The sequence below is a fragment of the Lucilia sericata genome, unplaced genomic scaffold (assembly GCF_015586225.1).
Source record: "Lucilia sericata isolate MDLA Ls3-8-SP2 unplaced genomic scaffold, ASM1558622v1 Contig004124F_arrow, whole genome shotgun sequence".
NCBI lineage: Eukaryota > Metazoa > Arthropoda > Insecta > Diptera > Calliphoridae > Lucilia > Lucilia sericata.
This window is the reverse complement of record NW_023997153.1, coordinates 2,755-20,998: the sequence shown is the minus strand read 5'-3', so window position 1 is coordinate 20,998 and position 18,244 is coordinate 2,755. Positions and strand designations below refer to the sequence as shown.

Here is an 18,244-nt window from a genome sequence, read left to right as displayed (position 1 = left end):
ACTTTCAGGGTTTTTTAATCTAATTTGAAAGTTTTATTTTCCAAAAAGAGTTTTATTTTGTAATATTACAAATTCTCTACGATGTTGTCCTAACATCCGGTGCTGTCAAGAGTTGTTAACCGTTCTGGGGTACGTGTTTAAACTGTCAAACTGTTTTGATGAAAACACATAATGGCATTTGAATAATTTGCGAAAATCTTGTTTTTGTTCAAAGAAATATAATTGTTTTATTTGATGCACAAATGATGTTACTCATTTTATTAAGTTCATTATTATTATACGCAAATTCGTTAAAAAAAAACCCTATTGGAAATTTCAAGACCCAACTAAAGTAGAATAGAATTCACTGAATTCTGACTAAAGAAGAATATAATTTACTGCCCAGATTAAAGAGTAGATTATAATCCGGATTATTGACTGGACTAGAGACCCAAGGACTAGACTAAAGATTAGACTATAGGACTAGACTATAGACTAGACTATAGACTAGACTATAGACTAGACTATAGACTAGACTATAGACTAGACTATAGACTAGACTATAGACTAGACTATAGACTAGACTATAGACTAGACTATAGACTAGACTATAGACTAGACTATAGACTAGACTATAGACTAGACTATAGACTAGACTATAGACTAGACTATAGACTAGACTATAGACTAGACTATAGACTAGACTATAGACTAGACTATAGACTAGACTATAGACTAGACCATAGACTAGACTATAGACTAGACTATAGACTAGACTATAGACTAGACTATAGACTAGACTATAGACTAGACTATAGACTAGACATAGATAGGACTATAGACTAACTATAGACTAGACTATAGACTAGACTATAGACTAGACTATAGACTAGACTATAGACTAGACTAGACTATAGACTAGACTATAGACTAGACTATAGACTAGACTATAGACTAGACTATAGACTAGACTATAGACTAGACTATAGACTAGACTATAGACTAGACTATAGACTAGACTATAGACTAGACTATAGACTAGACTATAGACTAGACTATAGACTAGACTATAGACTAGACTATAGACTAAGACTATAGACTAGACTATAGACTAGACTATAGACTAGACTATAGACTAGACTATAGACTAGACTAGACTATAGACTAGACTATAGACTAAGCTATAGACTAGACTATAGACTAGACTATAGACTAGACTATAGACTAGACTATAGACTAGACTATAGACTAGACTATAGACTAGACTATAGACTAGACTATGGACTAGACTATAGACTAGACTATAGACTAGACTATGGACTAGACTATAGACTAGACTATAGACTAGACTATAGACTAGGACTATAGACTAGACTATGGACTAGATATAGACTAGATATAGACTAGACTATGGACTAGACTATAGACTAGACTATAGACTAGACTATAGACTAGACTATAGACTAGATTTATAGACTAGACTATAGACTAGGACTATAGACAAGACTATAGACTAGACTATAGACTAGACTATAGACTAGACTATAGACTAGACTATAGACTAGACTATAGACTAGACTATAGACTAGACTATAGACTAGACTATAGACTAGACTATAGACTAGACTATAGACTAGACTATAGACTAGACTATAGACTAGACTATAGACTAGACTATAGACTAAGCTATAGACTAGACTATAGACTAGACTATAGACTAGACTATAGACTAGACTATAGACTAGACTATAGACTAGACTATAGACTAGACTATAGACTAGACTATAGACTAGACTATAGACTAGACTATAGACTAGACTACAGACTAGACTATGGACTAGACTATAGACTAGACTATAGACTAGACTATAGACTAGACTATGGACTAGGACTATGGACTAGACTATAGACTAGACTATAGACTAGACTATAGACTAGACTATAGACTAAGCTATAGACTAGACTATAGACTAGACTATAGACTAGACTATAGACTAGACTATAAACTAAACTATTACAGACTAGATTATAGAATAAACTATTGACAAGAATTCACGTAAAATTTTCCACAAATTTTATAAAAAAGTATTAATGTATATTTTTTAAAAAATCATTCAAAAATACTTCATTATGAATCACACCCACCATTTGTTTTAACAACAATTAAAATTGTGCGGATTAATTGAATTGGACTGTTTGTTGTACTCATAAAAAATTAAATAAAATCTATAATAATAAATTTTATATTTTGCATAAATATTTAAAAAGAATCTATTCAACTGAAATCATACTTTATAAAAAGAATACATTGGACGTGTTTTCCTATTAATTTCATTAGCACGCACCCTCTAAAATTTTATAAGCCAAAAACTTATTATCTTTCTTTCGCATTTCCTCGTGTGAAAATAAAACTAAAATGTTTAAAAATTTTACAAGATTAATAAATTTTATGTGCGTGTGTTTTTTGTTGGCCCGATAAATAAAACAATCGTTGGGTATTTTAAATCGATTCTTATGTTGGCTGCATCGGGTGGTCTTATATTTCAATTGAGAAAGCTTAATTTTTGGGATTTTCTTTTTTTAAACTCTGTAAATTTATTTTTGTTTAATGCTCATTTTAAAGAAGATTTCTTCTTTAGAAGTTTATAATCTATTTATTTAAATTTGCATTTAATTGGTGTAAATTGATATTGAACAGGTGTGAACAATAATTAAAATATTTGTAGGTAAACAATTTATTATTCTCATATGACTAGATTAGATTAAATTTTTATTCGAATAGAGTATATTCTATTCTACTTCCTGTTTTTTATGTAGTCTAAAGTCTAGTCTAAAGTCTAGTCTAAAGTCTAGTCTAAAGTCTAGTCTAAAGTTTAGCCTATAGTCTAGTCTATAGTCTAGTCTATAGTCTAGTCTATAGTCTAGTCCATAGTCTAGTCTATAGTCTAGTCTATAGTCTAGTCTACTATAGTCTAGTCTATAGTCTAGTCTATAGTCTAGTCTATAGTCTAGTCTATAGTCTAGTCTATAGTCTAGTCTATAGTCTAGTCTATAGTCTAGTCTATAGTCTAGTCTATAGTCTAGTCTATAGTCTAGTCTATAGTCTAGTCTATAGTCTAGTCTATAGTCTAGTCTATAGTCTAGTCTATAGTCTAGTCTATAGTCTAGTCTATAGTCTAGTCTATAGTCTAGTCTATAGTCTAGTCTATAGTCTAGTCTATAGTCTAGTCTATAGTCTAGTCTATAGTCTAGTCTATAGTCTAGTCTATAGTCTAGTCTATAGTCTAGTCTATAGTCTAGTCTATAGTCTAGTCTATAGTCTAGTCTATAGTCTAGTCTATAGTCTAGTCTATAGTCTAGTCTATAGTCTAGTCTATAGTCTAGTCTATAGTCTAGTCTATAGTCTAGTCTATAGTCTAGTCTATAGTCTAGTCTATAGTCTAGTCTATAGTCTAGTCTATAGTCTAGTCTATAGTCTATAGTCTAGTCTATAGTCTAGTCTATAGTCTAGTCTATAGTCTAGTCCATATTCTAGTCTATAGTCTAGTCTATAGTCTAGTCTATAGTCTAGTCTATAGTCTAGTCTATAGTCTAGTCTATTGTCTAGTCTATAGTCTAGTCTATAGTCTAGTCTATAGTCTAGTCTATAGTCTAGTCTATAGTCTAGTCTATAATCTAGTCTATAGTCTAGTCTAGTCTAGTCTATAGTCTAGTCTATAGTCTAGTCTATAGTCTAGTCTATAGTCTAGTCTAGTCTATAGTCTAGTCTATAGTCTAGTCTAGTCTAGTCTAGTCTAGTCTAGTCTATAGTCTAGTCTAGTCTAGTCTATAGTCTAGTCTAGTCTATAGTCTAGTCAATAGTCTAATCTATAGTCTAATCTATAGTCTAATCTATAGTCTAGTCTATAGTCTAGTCTATAGTCTAGTCTATAGTCTAATCTATAGTCTAGTCTATAGTCTAGTCTATAATCCATAGTCTAGTCTATAATCTATAGTCTAGTCTATAGTCTAGTCTATTCTAGTCTATAGTCTAGTCTATAGTCTAATCTATAGTCTAATCTATAGTCTAATCTATAGTCTAGTCTATAGTCTAGTCTATAGTCTAGTCTATAGTCTAGTCTATAGTCTAGTCTATAGTCTAGTCTATAATATATAGTCTAGTCTATAATCTATAGTCTAGTCTATAATCTATAGTCTAGTCTATAGTTTAGTCTATAGTCTAGTCCAGGGGTCGGCAAACTTTTGAGTCGGAAGAGCCAAAATTTACAGTTTACAAAACATATGTTTTAAAAGAGCCACAAAATTTTTGTTTATTAAAACTTTAAAAATCTTCATATGAAATCCAAAAAGCCCTAAGTTACAACCAGAGCTTCGAATTAATCAATTCAATTTGAGCTTAATTCACCAAAATCTTAATTCAGAAATATAAAATTTAATCTACCAATCCTTATTTTAATTCTCAGGAATTAATTCAATAGCTTAATTCAAAGGCTTTCAGTTTATTTTAAATCATTCATATACTGAATTCATTCATGTTTGAATTACATTTCGCTTTGAATGATTCAATTTTTCTTTAATTCAAATCTACTCCAAATTGAATTACGAAATTTTTCTTAAATTCAATTTGTAGTAGACTGAATGAAAACGCTTTCGTTTGCAGCCAGAGTGTTGTATCTCAAAAACTAAAATTTCAACTTTCAAGGTTTTTAAAATTTTAAGTTTTTTATCTCTATATAAAAGAGTGTATGCGTATAAGTTTTAAATAACTAATTTTACAGCTGATATTTGTAAGTTTGTATAATAAGAATGATAATTCTGACTAATAATAAACACAAATTCTGTGCACAAGAACATTTTTCTATTTTTAAGTTATAACATTATTGCTGCAAATAAAGATACATAACATTTATGTACAATATACAAACAAACATACATACATAGTATGTGACCATGAGTTTATGATCGTAAAACATAACAAGTCCGTTGATGTTTGCTTAAAACAGAATCGGTCCCTAACACAAAAGAATCAGCCAATGAACGCCTTTTATAGTGCTAGATTTTCCTTCTGAATAATGTACTTTTTAACTATAGGAACTCTGATTAATCATAGTATTTAAGTATTTTATTGTATTTACTGCAGCATAAGGATTTATCCGCTAATCAGAATTTCTGTAATGAAAACATACATTCCATCCATATCCAATACATAGTACATTTGAAAATTTGAATTACAAACAAATAAATTATAATTTATATGACAAATATTAAAGCATGTGTGTATATTAGGATTGTTCAAATAAATGTTTAATTTGAAAATAGTTCTTAAATAATATATCATTTGTTATATTTGGTTTCGTATAAACCTTTCTTGTTTCCTTTTGCCTAGGAACCGCATAACTTTTATCAATGGTTGATCTACATATTAGATGAAAATTCTAATTCACTCATGATAGCAATTATTTTGGAAAAATAATCTTAAATTTGAAAAATAATTTAAAATTTATTTCAAATTTGAAATATTTATAATTCTGTTTATACGTATGTATATGTTCAAACTTTTTTCGAATGGAAGTTATATTTGGAAAATATTATTAAAAGGCGCACAATAATAACGTTTAAAAAACTTTATAAATAATATGCTTCGAACAAGATTTGTCATTTATGTAAAATTAAATAGGGGCTATATTTATTTTACTTTAATTTCATCTATAATATAGTTTTTATTTATATAATATAGTGCATATTTAATTAGCTGAAATTAAAATAAAATTAAAATTAATAAAATTAAAAACTAAAAACAAAAGACCCCCTAATGTATATACATTTTTATTTAAAAATTTTCATTAATCCCCTACAAAATGAATGAAGAAAAAACGATTAAAGCTATTTTGTAATAGATTTGAATTCGAAAAAATTTAAATCATTCAGCAAGGAATTAAGCCTTTAAAGAATGAATTATACAAGTAATGAATTCAACATTTTTAAAGTCCTAAGGAATTCAGCTTATGAATTAATTCGAATGAATGATTTTATAGAATGGTGAAGTAATAAATTTTAATTTGATTTAAAAAATTGAATTAAGGCTTAACAATTTTAAACCTTTGGTTACAACAAAATCAAAATCGACTTTTTGATTGATTATGACGCACCGTATCAAATTACATTTTCCTGCTAAATTTTACACTCCTACAATTAAAATCAGCGTCCCTATCAAAGAAATTCTAAAAGGTTATGTTCTAAAATTACCTTAAAATTCATGAAAATTTTAAATTTTTAACTTCGAAACTGTGAAATGTTATAAATTGGCATCAAATAAAACAAAAATGGCACTTTTAGCGAATCCTTGTAATATAGAGATTATTTTAACAGTTTTAGAATTTTTTCAAAGAAAAATTCCAATTTCCGAAAATCTTTATGAAAACAATGAAGCCTTATGACTTCCATGTTTCGGCCTATTTGATCAACAAACCCCAATTTGAATTTAGTTGAAATACTTTATGAATTCACTTCAAAATCATAATTTTTGATTTAATTATCTACAGGACATTCTGCAAGGAATCTTTCTTATAGATTTTTGACTACAAATACTTTTTGAATTTTTATGTGTCATTCGAATACATTTTTTAAAATATAGAAGTTTATTAGAGTAGGACGACAGTGTTATAATTTAAAAGGCTTTTCGAAGTATATCAGGAAATGTAAAAATAATGAAAATTGATGATGCAGCTAATACAGCATAAAGTAATATATTAATTTGGCGGCAATCAAGATAAAGTTTTTTTATGCATACAGAAATTATATTCTGAGGCAAAGTAAATTAATAAAGTAGCATCACTTGAACAGCTGACTATTTTTTTTTAACTAGATAAATGAAGCAAATTGTCAAAGTTTGTTTTGAAAATTGTAAACATTGTTTACGTCGCCATTTTTGAATTGTGTTTTGCTATTTGTTAAAATTTGTGAAAAGTTGAAAAAGTGAATTAAAAGTGGTTTTAAAGTAGTTTAAAAGTGTAATAAATTGTATAATATATAATAATATAATTAAATCGTTAATATCTTTAACTTAAAAGTAATATTTTTTATATATGTTTTGTTCACATTGTTGTTCAAGGAAATTTTATTTTGACACAATCTTAAATTATTCCAAAAACAAAATACATGTGGTTGTTGTAGATGTTGTTGTAAAACAAGAGATGTCGCTACTTTATTAATATACTTTGTTCTGAGGTATTGCGGACATCGAACCATATTTTGCCAACCCCAATATAAGGTCCTTTAAAGAAAATGACTAACGATCATAATTGGCTTAACAGTAGCAATATTTCAACGAAATTCAAAATAAACAACTTTTATAAGAACCAATATCTATCTTCCAAATTTGATTTGGAATAATAGCTGTATTATGACGAAATTCAACACAAACAAGAACAAAAATCTCTTTACCAAATTTGGTGACTATCGACTCATAATTGATCCTACCACAATATAAGATCATCACTGGAAAATTACCCTATCGCTCTTAAGTGACTTAATAATAGCAGTAAGCTACGAAATTTGACACAAACAAGTTTTATAAGAACAAAATTTCTCGACCAATTTTTAAGAGGATCCGAACATAATTGACCAATCCCCTTTTATAAGGTCTACTTCGGAAAATGACTCTAACGCTCATAACTGATTTAATAATACATATTCGACACAAACAAGTATTATAGGAAGAAAAATTTCTCTCCAAAATTTTTTAATGATCAGTTCATTGTTGACCATACCCGCATATAAATTGTTCTTCAGAAAATGACTTTAACGCTCATAACAGGCTTAATAATACCAGCATAGTTGTGAAATTCGTCATAAACAAATTTATAGAAACAAAAATATCTGTACCAAATTTAATAAGATGGGTTCCGAATTGATACTACCAACCAACACCCAATATTGAAGTTTTCAAATAGACCAAGTTTTTAGTATTTAACTGTATCCAAACTCTCCACATTATTAATTAATTAATTAATTAATTACGATACTTTCAATTTCCAAAAAATATGTTTTAATTCGAAAAACATGAAAATTTCGAAATGTACGATCATGGTTTACATCTTATCTAATGGCACTTCGTAGGAGAGCTCATGATGCCCCATTCGTTTATAGTGAACTTTTCAATTAAAAATTTAAAGAATTAAACATTTTCTTACAATACTAACTTATACATGGAACAAATTCAGTGGGAGAGATAGGTTTGTATGGCTTTAGAAAGTTTCACAAACGACTCTAAACATTAATTTGTTGGCTTTTTACCTAACTCTATCAACTGGCTTTTAAACTTTGCCAATTTTCCATAACCAAAGCTTTACTTTTTAAATTGATCAACTGCATTTCTAGAGATCCAGTAGCAACTCCAAATGGCACAATGGTAAATAAAAGCAAGGAAATGACTGAAAACTAATTGTTTTGCTTTCGTTCTTTCTCGCCCAAAAAGAATTTGCTTTATTTTGCTTACGTACAAAACGATTAAACAAAGATGAAAAGTTGTGTATATTGTAGAAACGTTTGCGAATTGTTTTGTTAGTTTTAACAAACACTGCTCGTTAATCGATTCAGAAAGATTTTAAAATATATAAATATTGTTTATAAAATAAGAAAGTGTTTATGAAACTAAAGAGCCACAGCTCCACATCTAAAGAGCCGCATTTGGCTCGCGAGCCGTAGTTTGCCGACCCCTGGTCTAGTCTATAGTCTAGTCTATAGTCTAGTCTATAGTATAGTCTATAGTCTAGTCTATAGTCTAGTCTATAGTCTAGTCTATAGTCTAGTCTATAGTCTAGTCTATAGTCTAGTCTATGTCTAGTCTATAGTCTAGTCTATAGTCTAGTCTATAGTCTAGTCTATAGTCTAGTCTATAGTCTAGTCTATAGTCTAGTCTATAGTCTAGTCTATAGTCTAGTCTATAGTCTAGTCTATAGTCTAGTCTATAGTCTAGTCTATCGTCTAGTCTAGTCTAGTCTATAGTCTAGTCTATAGTCTAGTCTATAGTCTAGTCTATAGTCTAGTCTATAGTCTAGTCTATAGTCTAGTCTATAGTCTAGTCTATAGTCTAGTCTATAGTCTAGTCTATAGTCTAGTCTATAGTCTAGTCTATAGTCTAGTCTATAGTCTAGTCTATAGTCTAGTCTATAGTCTAGTCTATAGTCTAGTCTATAGTCTAGTCTATAGTCTAGTCTATAGTCTAGTCTATAGTCTAGTCTAGTCTATAGTCTAGTCTATAGTCTAGTCTATAGTCTAGTCTATAGTCTAGTCTATAGTCTAGTCTATAGTCTAGTCTATAGTCTAGTCTATAGTCTAGTCTATAGTCTAGTCTATAGTCTAGTCTATAGTCTAGTCTATAGTCTAGTATAGTAGTCTAGTCAGTCTATAGTCTAGTCTATAGTCTAGTCTCTAGTCTAGTCTAGTCTAGTCTAGTCTATAGTCTAGTCTAGTCTATAGTCTAGTCTATAGTCTAGTCTATAGTCTAGTCTATAGTCTAGTCTATAGTCTAGTCTATAGTCTAGTCTATAGTCTAGTCTAGTCTAGTCTATAGTCTAGTCTAGTCTATAGTCTAGGTCTAGTCTATAGTCTAGTCAATAGTCCCAGTCTATAGTCTAGTCTATAGTCTAGTCTATTCTATAGTCTAGTCTAGTCTATAGTCTAGTCTATAGTCTAGTCTATAGTCTAGTCTATTCTATAGTCTAGTCTAGTCTATAGTCTAGTCTATAGTCTAGTCTATAGTCTAGTCTATAGTCTAGTCTATAGTCTAGTCTATAGTCTAGTCTATAGTCTAGTCTATAGTCTAGTCTATAGTCTAGTCTATAGTCTAGTCCTATAGTCTAGTCTATAGTCTAGTCTATAGTCTAGTCTATAGTCTAGTCTATAGTCTAGTCTATAGTCTTAGTCTATAGTTCTAGTCTATAGTCTAGTCTATAGTCTAGTCTATAGTCTAGTCTATAGTCCACTCTATAGTCAGTCTACAGTCTAGTCTATAGTCTAGTCTATAGTCTAGTCTAGGTAGTCTAGTCTAGTCTATAGTCTAGTCTAGTCTATAGTCTAGTCTATAGTCTAGTCTATAGTCTAGTCTAGTCTTGTCTAGTCTAGTCTAGTCTATAGTCTAGTCTAGTCTAGTCTAGTCTAGTCTATAGTCTAGTCTAGTCTATAGTCTAGTCTAGTATATAGTCTAGTCAATAGTCCAGTCTATAGTCTAGTCTATAGTCTAGTCTAGTCTATAGTCTAGTCTATTCTATAGTCTAGTCTAGTCTAGTCTATAGTCTTGTCTATAGTCTAGTCTATAGTCTAGTCTATAGTCTAGTCTATAGTCTAGTCTATAGTCTAGTCTATAGTCTAGTTATAGTCTAGTCTATAGTCTAGTCTATAGTCTAGTCTATAGTCTAGTATGTAGTCTAGTCTACAGTCTAGTCTACAGTCTAGTCTATAGTCTAGCCTATAGTCTAGTCTATATTCTAGTCTATATTCTAGTCTATATTTCTAGTCTGTAGTCTAGTCTATATTCTAGTCTATAGTGTAGTATATAGTCTAGTCTATAGTCTAGTCTGTAGTCCAGTATATAGTCTAGTCTATAGTCTAGTCTATAGTCTGGTCTATAGTCTAGTCTATAGTCTAGTCTATTGTGTAGTCTAAATAATAGTCTATAATCTAATTTACAGTCTTGTCTATAGTGTAGCATTCACTGTAGTTTGATTACACACCCTTAGCTCAACAACAGTAATTTTTTTAAGTAATGTTTAACAATTTGATTCAAAATTAGATTTCTCTCAAATCCTTGTCCTCTTTTTAAATGTGTGCATTTAAAATTTCGCCTTAAATAACTATTAATTATGTTTTTTTTATTTTTTCGCCAAAAATGTAGTTTTTTACGCCCCTATATTGGCGTGAATTTATTTTAATTTTACATTTGGCCAAATGTGTAATTAAAAAAAAATAGTAATGCATGTTAACTGGTAATTAAACGCATGTTACTAGTAGCTCAAGTTCACTTTCTACAACAAAAAATACATCACAAAGGGAAATATTTGTTGTTATCAAAATACTTACATAGTATTTTTATTTTTGTTATAAAGAGAAGAATATTAATAATGGTATTCACTGAACAAAGCAAAAGTGTTGAAAGTGGAAAAAGTAAAGGTTTAATAAAACACTTGTAGGGCATTACTTGTGTATTAAAATAAACAAATTTGACATCACTGCTTTTCGTGTCAAAACTTTGTTTATTGTTTGATAACAGTGTTGCCCATTAACACGAGATTTATCATTCACTTTAAAATGTTATACTCAATATAAAAATTTGTTGTTTATGAAGTTTTAACACTAAAAATTAGTTTTATTCACAAATTTGCAAGATTTATGAAAAAGAGAAATGTCTTGTAACAACCTTTAAATTGAATAATCTTAATATTTACACATTTTTCTCAAATATGCATGTTTGTTTGTTTATAGAAAAATCCTCCATGGAAATTAAGTAAAAATTAAATTAATGAAATGATTACAACAGAATTGCACTTAAATGGACAATTACAATGTAAACACGCGAAATATTTTAAACAGATACATATAGACAAATGATAAATATTGAAACTTGAATGTAATTTTTTCATATTATAAAATCAAACTAATTTGAAATTAAATTGGTAGACATAATTTATATTAGAAAATCTAGTTAATATTGTATACATTTTTGTTATTAAATGCTTTGTTAAAGGGAAAATTAATAATTATTTGTGTTTTTTTATGGACTAAATACAACAGTTTTATAAAAACTAGGGCATAAATGAAAATATAGTAGTCCATAGTCTATCTATAGTCTAGTCTATAGTCTAGTCTATAGTCTAGTCTATAGTCTAGTCTATGTCTAGTCTATAGTCTAGTCTATAGTCTAGTCTATAGTCTAGTCTATAGTCTAGTCTATAGTCTAGTCTATAGTCTAGTCTATAGTCTAGTCTATAGTCTAGTCTATAGTCTCGTCTATATTTCTAGGTCTATAGTCTAGTCTATAGTCTAGTCTATAGTCTAGTCTATAGTCTAGTCTATAGTCTAGTCTATAGTCTAGTATCGTATAGTCTATAGTCTAGTCTATAGTCTAGTCTATAGTCTAGTCTATAGTCTAGTCTATAGTCTAGTCTATAGTCTAGTCTATAGTCTAGTCTATAGTCTAGTCTATAGTCTAGTCTATAGTCTAGTTATAGTCTAGTCTATAGTAGTCTATAGTCTAGTCTATAGTCTAGTCTATAGTCTAGTCTAGTCTAGTCTATAGTCTAGTCTATAGTCTAGTCTATAGTCTAGTCTATAGTCTAGTCTATAGTCTAGTCTATAGTCTAGTCTATAGTCTAGTCTATAGTCTAGTCTATAGTCTAGTCTATAGTCTAGTCTATAGTCTAGTCTATCAGTCTATGTCTAGTCTATAGTCTAGTCTATAGTCTAGTCTATAGTCTCTATATAGTCTAGTCTATAGTCTAGTCTATAGTCTAGTCTATAGTCTTATAGTCTAGTCTATAGTCTAGTCTATAGTCTAGTCTATAGTCTATTCCGATAGTCTAGTCTATTCTATAGTCTAGTCTATAGTCTAGTTCTATAGTCTAGTCTATAGTCTAGTCTATAGTCTAGTCTATAGTCTAGTCTTAGTCTAGTCTATAGTCTAGTCTATAGTCTAGTCAATAGTCAGCCGATCTATTGTCTAGCCTATAGTCAACCGATCCTATAGTCTAGTCTAGTCTATAGTTAACCCATCTATAGTCTATCTATAGTCCAGTTTTTACTTTAGTCATAGTCCAGTTTTTACTTTAACCTATATTCTAGTCTATAGTTTAGCATATAGTCTAGTCTGTAGTTTAGTTATACTCTATTCTACAGTCTAGTATATAGTCTAGTGAAGTCTATATTCTATCCTATCTAGGCTATAGTAAAACTATTATGAAAAGTTTTAAACTTGTTATATTCATGTTCTGCTATAAACAATACTGTGATAAATTCTTGTAAATTTAACATAAATTTTACATTAATTATAAATTAAATGCAAAACCCGAACCCAACCTTAAAAAAATTACTTCGAATGAGCTGTTAATGGTCTTAAAAGCCACAATAATTACTCTGAAATATTTTACAGTAAAAAAGCTAAAGTAGTATCTTAAATATACTTATATAAGATATAAACTTCAAGCTTGATCAAACACATATTAAAACAAATATATTTAATGGCTGTTAAGTTTTCTGTAACTAAATTCTACAACAAAATTCAAATCTTAATATCACTTCCTTTGTAAACAAATACAAATAAGGTATTTATTATGTACCCAAGAATGTTTCCAGATGACTGAGCCATCCATAATAAATATATATTTACATGTATTAGTCCCACATCATGGATATCATATGGACATGGTATACATATATCCGGCAGCTAAATAATAAATGCATGCGTTAAAATTGCAAGGTTATTATGAGTAACGCCGCCAATTCATTGAAGAATGAAAAATGTTAAAATAAAGAAAAGAAAACAGTGTTGTACTTGTACGCCTGCTTAATATCCCAGAAATCTTAATTAATTATTATCTTATTAAATACACACACGATGCTTTTATGGTTTTACTAAATTCATTATGACTAACTGATATTTTGCCTGAATTTGGAAAACAAATCCTTGTCTTGTGTTGCTTTTGTATGATTCATCTTTGGGCATATAAATTGTTTGACGTTATAAAGATGATGTTAGTTTAGTAAACAAATTTATCTTTATGTAACAGATTTAATAAGAATGATTTGCTTTAAATCTTAGCAATATTCTAATACACCAGCAACAGTAAGGTTGGAAAAATTAATTTATAATGGAATTGTATATATAATTCAGTAACTAGTCTCGTCTATACTCTAGTCTACAGTCCAGTCTATAGTCTAGTCTACAGTCCAGTCTATAGTCTAGTCTATAGTCTAGTCTATAGTCTAGTCTATAGTCTAGTCTATAGTCTAGTCTATAGTCTAGTCTATAGTCTAGTCTATAGTCTAGTCTATAGTCTAGTCTATAGTCTAGTCTATAGTCTAGTCTATAGTCTAGTCTATAGTCTAGTCTATAGTCTAGTCTATAGTCTAGTCTATAGTCTACTATAGTCTAGTCTATAGTCTAGATAGTCTAGTCTATAGTCTACTATAGTCTAGTCTATAGTCTAGTCTATAGTCTAGTCTAAGTCTAGTCTATAGTCTAGTCTATAGTCTAGTCTATAGTCTAGTCTATAGTCTAGTCTATAGTCTAGTCTATAGTCTAGTCTATAGTCTAGTCTATAGTCTAGTCTATAGTCTATATAGTCTAGTCTATAGTCTGTCTATAGTCTAGTCTATAGTCTAGTCTATAGTCTAGTCTATAGTCTAGTCTATAGTCTAGTCTATAGTCTAGTCTATAGTCTAGTCTATAGTCTAGTCTATAGTCTAGTCTATAGTCTAGTCTATAGTCTAGTCTATAGTCTAGTCTATAGTCTAGTCTATAGTCTAGTCTATAGTCTAGTCTATAGTCTAGTCTATAGTCTACTATAGTCTAGTCTATAGTCTACTAGTATAGTAGTCTACTATAGTCTAGTCTATAGTCCTATAGTCTAGTCTATAGTCTACTATAGTCTAGTCTATAGTCTAGTCTATAGTCAGTCATAGTCTAGTCTATAGTCTAGTCTATAGTCTAGTCTATAGTCAGTCTATAGTCTAGTCTATAGTCTAGTCTATAGTCTAGTCTATAGCTAGTCTATAGTCTAGTCTATAGTCTAGTCTATAGTCTAGTCTATAGTCTAGTCTATAGTCTAGTCTATAGTCTAGTCTATAGTCTAGTCTATAGTCTAGTCTATAGTCTAGTCTATAGTCTAGTCTATAGTCTAGTCTATAGTCTAGTCTATAGTCTAGTCTATAGTCTAGTCTATAGTCTAGTCTATAGTCTAGTCTATAGTCTAGTCTATAGTCTAGTCTATAGTCTAGTCTATAGTCTAGTCTATAGTCTAGTCTATAGTCTAGTCTATAGTCTAGTCTATAGTCTAGTCTATAGTCTAGTCTATAGTCTAGTCTATAGTCTAGTCTATAGTCTAGTCTATAGTCTAGTCTATAGTCTAGTCTATAGTCTAGTCTATAGTCTAGTCTATAGTCTAGTCTATAGTCTAGTCTATAGTCTAGTCTATAGTCTAGTCTATAGTCTAGTCTATAGTCAGTCTATAGTCTATAGTCTAGTCTATAGTCTAGTCTATAGTCTAGTCTATAGTCTAGTCTATAGTCTAGTCTATAGTCTAGTCTATAGTCTATATAGTCTAGTCTATAGTCTAGTCTATAGTCTAGTCTATAGTCTAGTCTAGTCTTAGTCTAGTCTATAGTCTAGTCTATAGTCTAGTCTAGTCTAGTCTATAGTCTAGTCTATAGTTAGTCTATAGTATAGTCTATAGTGTAGTCTATAGTTATTCTATAGTCTAGTGTATAGTTTAAAAAACCTTATTTTTTAAATTTTCAATATCTTGAAATCATTCTCAATACCACTTAAAATAACCATAAATATCACTTACCCGTACTGTGGCCCACCTCACACCAACAATGATCATTTATAAATTGTGGTCCCAAACATATTTCATAACTTTTTCCGTACAACGGACACCATTACACGAACTATCCGAGGCGGTTCCTGGAAAAGAAATAAAACAAAATTATTAAATTTAGAAGGGTTTGTTTATAATATACAATTTCAGATATATTCAATATTGATAATTGGAAAAGGTGTAAAAGTAGAAAAATGGTAAGATTCTATAATAAAATTTGAGATTTCCTGATATTTGTTAACCCGTTATACTACTTAAATTAAAAAAAAAAAAATAATTATATTACTCACCTTCATAAAAACTCTCATTTAATTGCCTCAAAGCGTTTATCGCATCTTGTCTCGTCACCTGATGTTCAAATAGAAATTCTTCATAATTTGTTTGTGGATCTTTGGCTTGTAAATCATTTTTATCACAGAGTATACACGATTGTGGAGCAGCCATGGCATAATGTTGAACTAACAGTAAATAACCCATTAAGAATACAGTGACAAACGAAGAACGGCAATTGTAAGATGATAGAGAATGTAGAACATGTGATAATGTAGTCGTTGTTGGTGTTGTTGTGAGGGTTTCTGCATTTGATGTTGTTGTGGAGGTTGCTGTTGTTATGGTTGTTGTTGTTAAAATATATTGGTTTCTTTGGTTTAGTGTTCTACTTTTTATTGTTGTTGTAGGTTGATAACAACATTGCTTTATGTGATAAAAGTCATCAACATTATTGCCATCACTGATTTCCTCTTGGACATTTTTATTTTCTGTAGTATAGTTGGCAAAGTAGTAATAGTGGTGTTGTTGTTGCTGGTGCTGCTTTGTGTTTTGATTTATCATTTATGATATTAAGATGTTGTTGTTCGTTTATAAATGTTGCCATATTTTATTTTGTATTTGTTTTGTTTATTTATAGACTTTTTCAGTTTGTCACACTTTTATTTAATTTCTTATCACTGTTATTTTAATTTTTTATTTATTTGTTGTAAATTTTAACTCATGACTGTTTTTAGTTGCGTTTTTTATTTAATTATTTTAAATTTATAATTAATATGTACATTTACATTAAGTGTTGTTGCTTTTTTGGGATATATGATATGCTGCCGATGTTGTCGTTAAACTAGAGACAAGGAAAAACATTTTACTAATTTATTATATCAAATTTTTACACATTACATATATAGCTTTTTTGTAGTATTTAAATATAAAAGGCATATAGCATGTACGTCTATGTATATTGGGAAATATTGCAAACAAATTTCAAAATTCTTGTTTATAGCTTACAAATTGACCACTTAATACATATCATTTTTCTAAATAAGCTGAGACTGATTAGAACTAAACTAGAAATGAACTAGAACTGAACTAGAATTGAACTAGAATGAACTAGAACTGAACTAGAATGAACTAGAACTGAACTAGAACTGAACTAGAACGAACTAGAACTGAACTAGAACTGAACTAGAACTGAACTAGAATTGAACTAGAACTGAACTAGAACTGAACTAGAACTGAACTAGACTGAACTAGAACTGAACTAGAACTGAACTAGAACTGACTAGAACTGAACTTAAATGAACTAAAACTGAACTAGAACTGAACTAGAACTGAACTAGAACTGAACTAGAACTGAACTAGAACTGAACTAGAACGAACTAGAACTGAACTAGAACTGAACTAGAACTGAACTAGAACTGAACTAGAACTGAACTAGAACTGAACTAGAACTGAACTAGAACTGAACTAGAACTGAACTAGAACTGAACTAGAACTGAACGAAGAACTAGAACTGAACTAGAACTGAACTAGAACTGAACTAGAACTGAACTAGAACTGAACTAGAACTGAACTAGAACTGAACCAGAACTGAACTAGAACTGAACTAATGAACTAGAACGGAACTAGAACTGAACTAGAACTGAACTAGAACTGAACTAGAACTGAACTAGAACTGAACTAGACTGAACTAGAACTGAACTAGAACTGAACTAGAACTGAACTAGAACTGAACTAGAACTGAACTAGAACTGAACTAGAACTGAACTAGAACTGAACTAGAACTGAACTAGAACTGAACTAGAACTGAACTAGAACTGAACTAGAACTGAACTAAACTGAACTAGAACTGAACTAGAACTGAACTAGAACTGAACTAGAACTGAACTAGAACTGAACTAGAACTGAACTAGAACTGAACTAGAACTGAACTAGAACTGAACTAGAACTGAACTAGAACTGAACTAGAACTGAACTAGAACTGAACGAATGAACTAGAACTGAACTAGAACTGAACTAGAACTGAACTAGAACTGAACTAGAACTGAACTAGAACTGAACTAGAAACTGAACTAGAACTGAACTAGAACTGAACTAGAACTGAACTAGAACTGAACTAGAACTGAACTAGAACTGAACTAGAACTGAACTAGAACTGAACTAGAACTAGAACTGAACTAGAACTGAACTAGAACTGAACTGAACTAGAATGAACTAGAACTGACTAGAACTGAACTAGAACTGAACTAGAACTGAACTAGAACTGAACTAGAACTGAACTAGAAACTGAACTAGAATTGAACTAGAACTGAATTAGAACTGAATTAAACTGAACTAGAACTGAACTAGAACTGAACTAGAACTGAACTAGAACTGAACTAGAAACTGAACTAGAACTGAACTAG

The 18,244-nt window shown here is 30.0% G+C and overlaps 1 protein-coding gene across 1 annotated transcript; it reads right to left on the bottom strand.

Annotated features, from left to right (window-relative positions):
- Window positions 1-15,548: 15,548 nt before the first annotated feature.
- On the bottom strand, window positions 15,549-16,471 carry LOC119615114. The gene is made up of 2 exons (XM_037971189.1): window positions 15,863-16,471; window positions 15,549-15,658 (listed from the first exon to the last, which is right to left on the bottom strand). The coding sequence occupies exons 1-2, from the start codon at window positions 16,401-16,403 to the stop codon at window positions 15,579-15,581; spliced, it is 621 nt and encodes a 206-aa protein (XP_037827117.1). The 5' UTR covers window positions 16,404-16,471; the 3' UTR covers window positions 15,549-15,578.
- Between the last annotated feature and the right edge of the window lie 1,773 nt (window positions 16,472-18,244).

Coding starts and splice junctions, on each gene's coding strand:
- LOC119615114 (XM_037971189.1), bottom strand. CDS start 16,403: ATGATAAATCAAAACACAAAGCAGCACCAGCAACAACAACACCACTAT. Junction 15,659..15,862: donor AAATGAGAGTTTTTATGAAG/GTGAGTAATATA, acceptor TTTCTTTTCCAG/GAACCGCCTCGGATAGTTCG.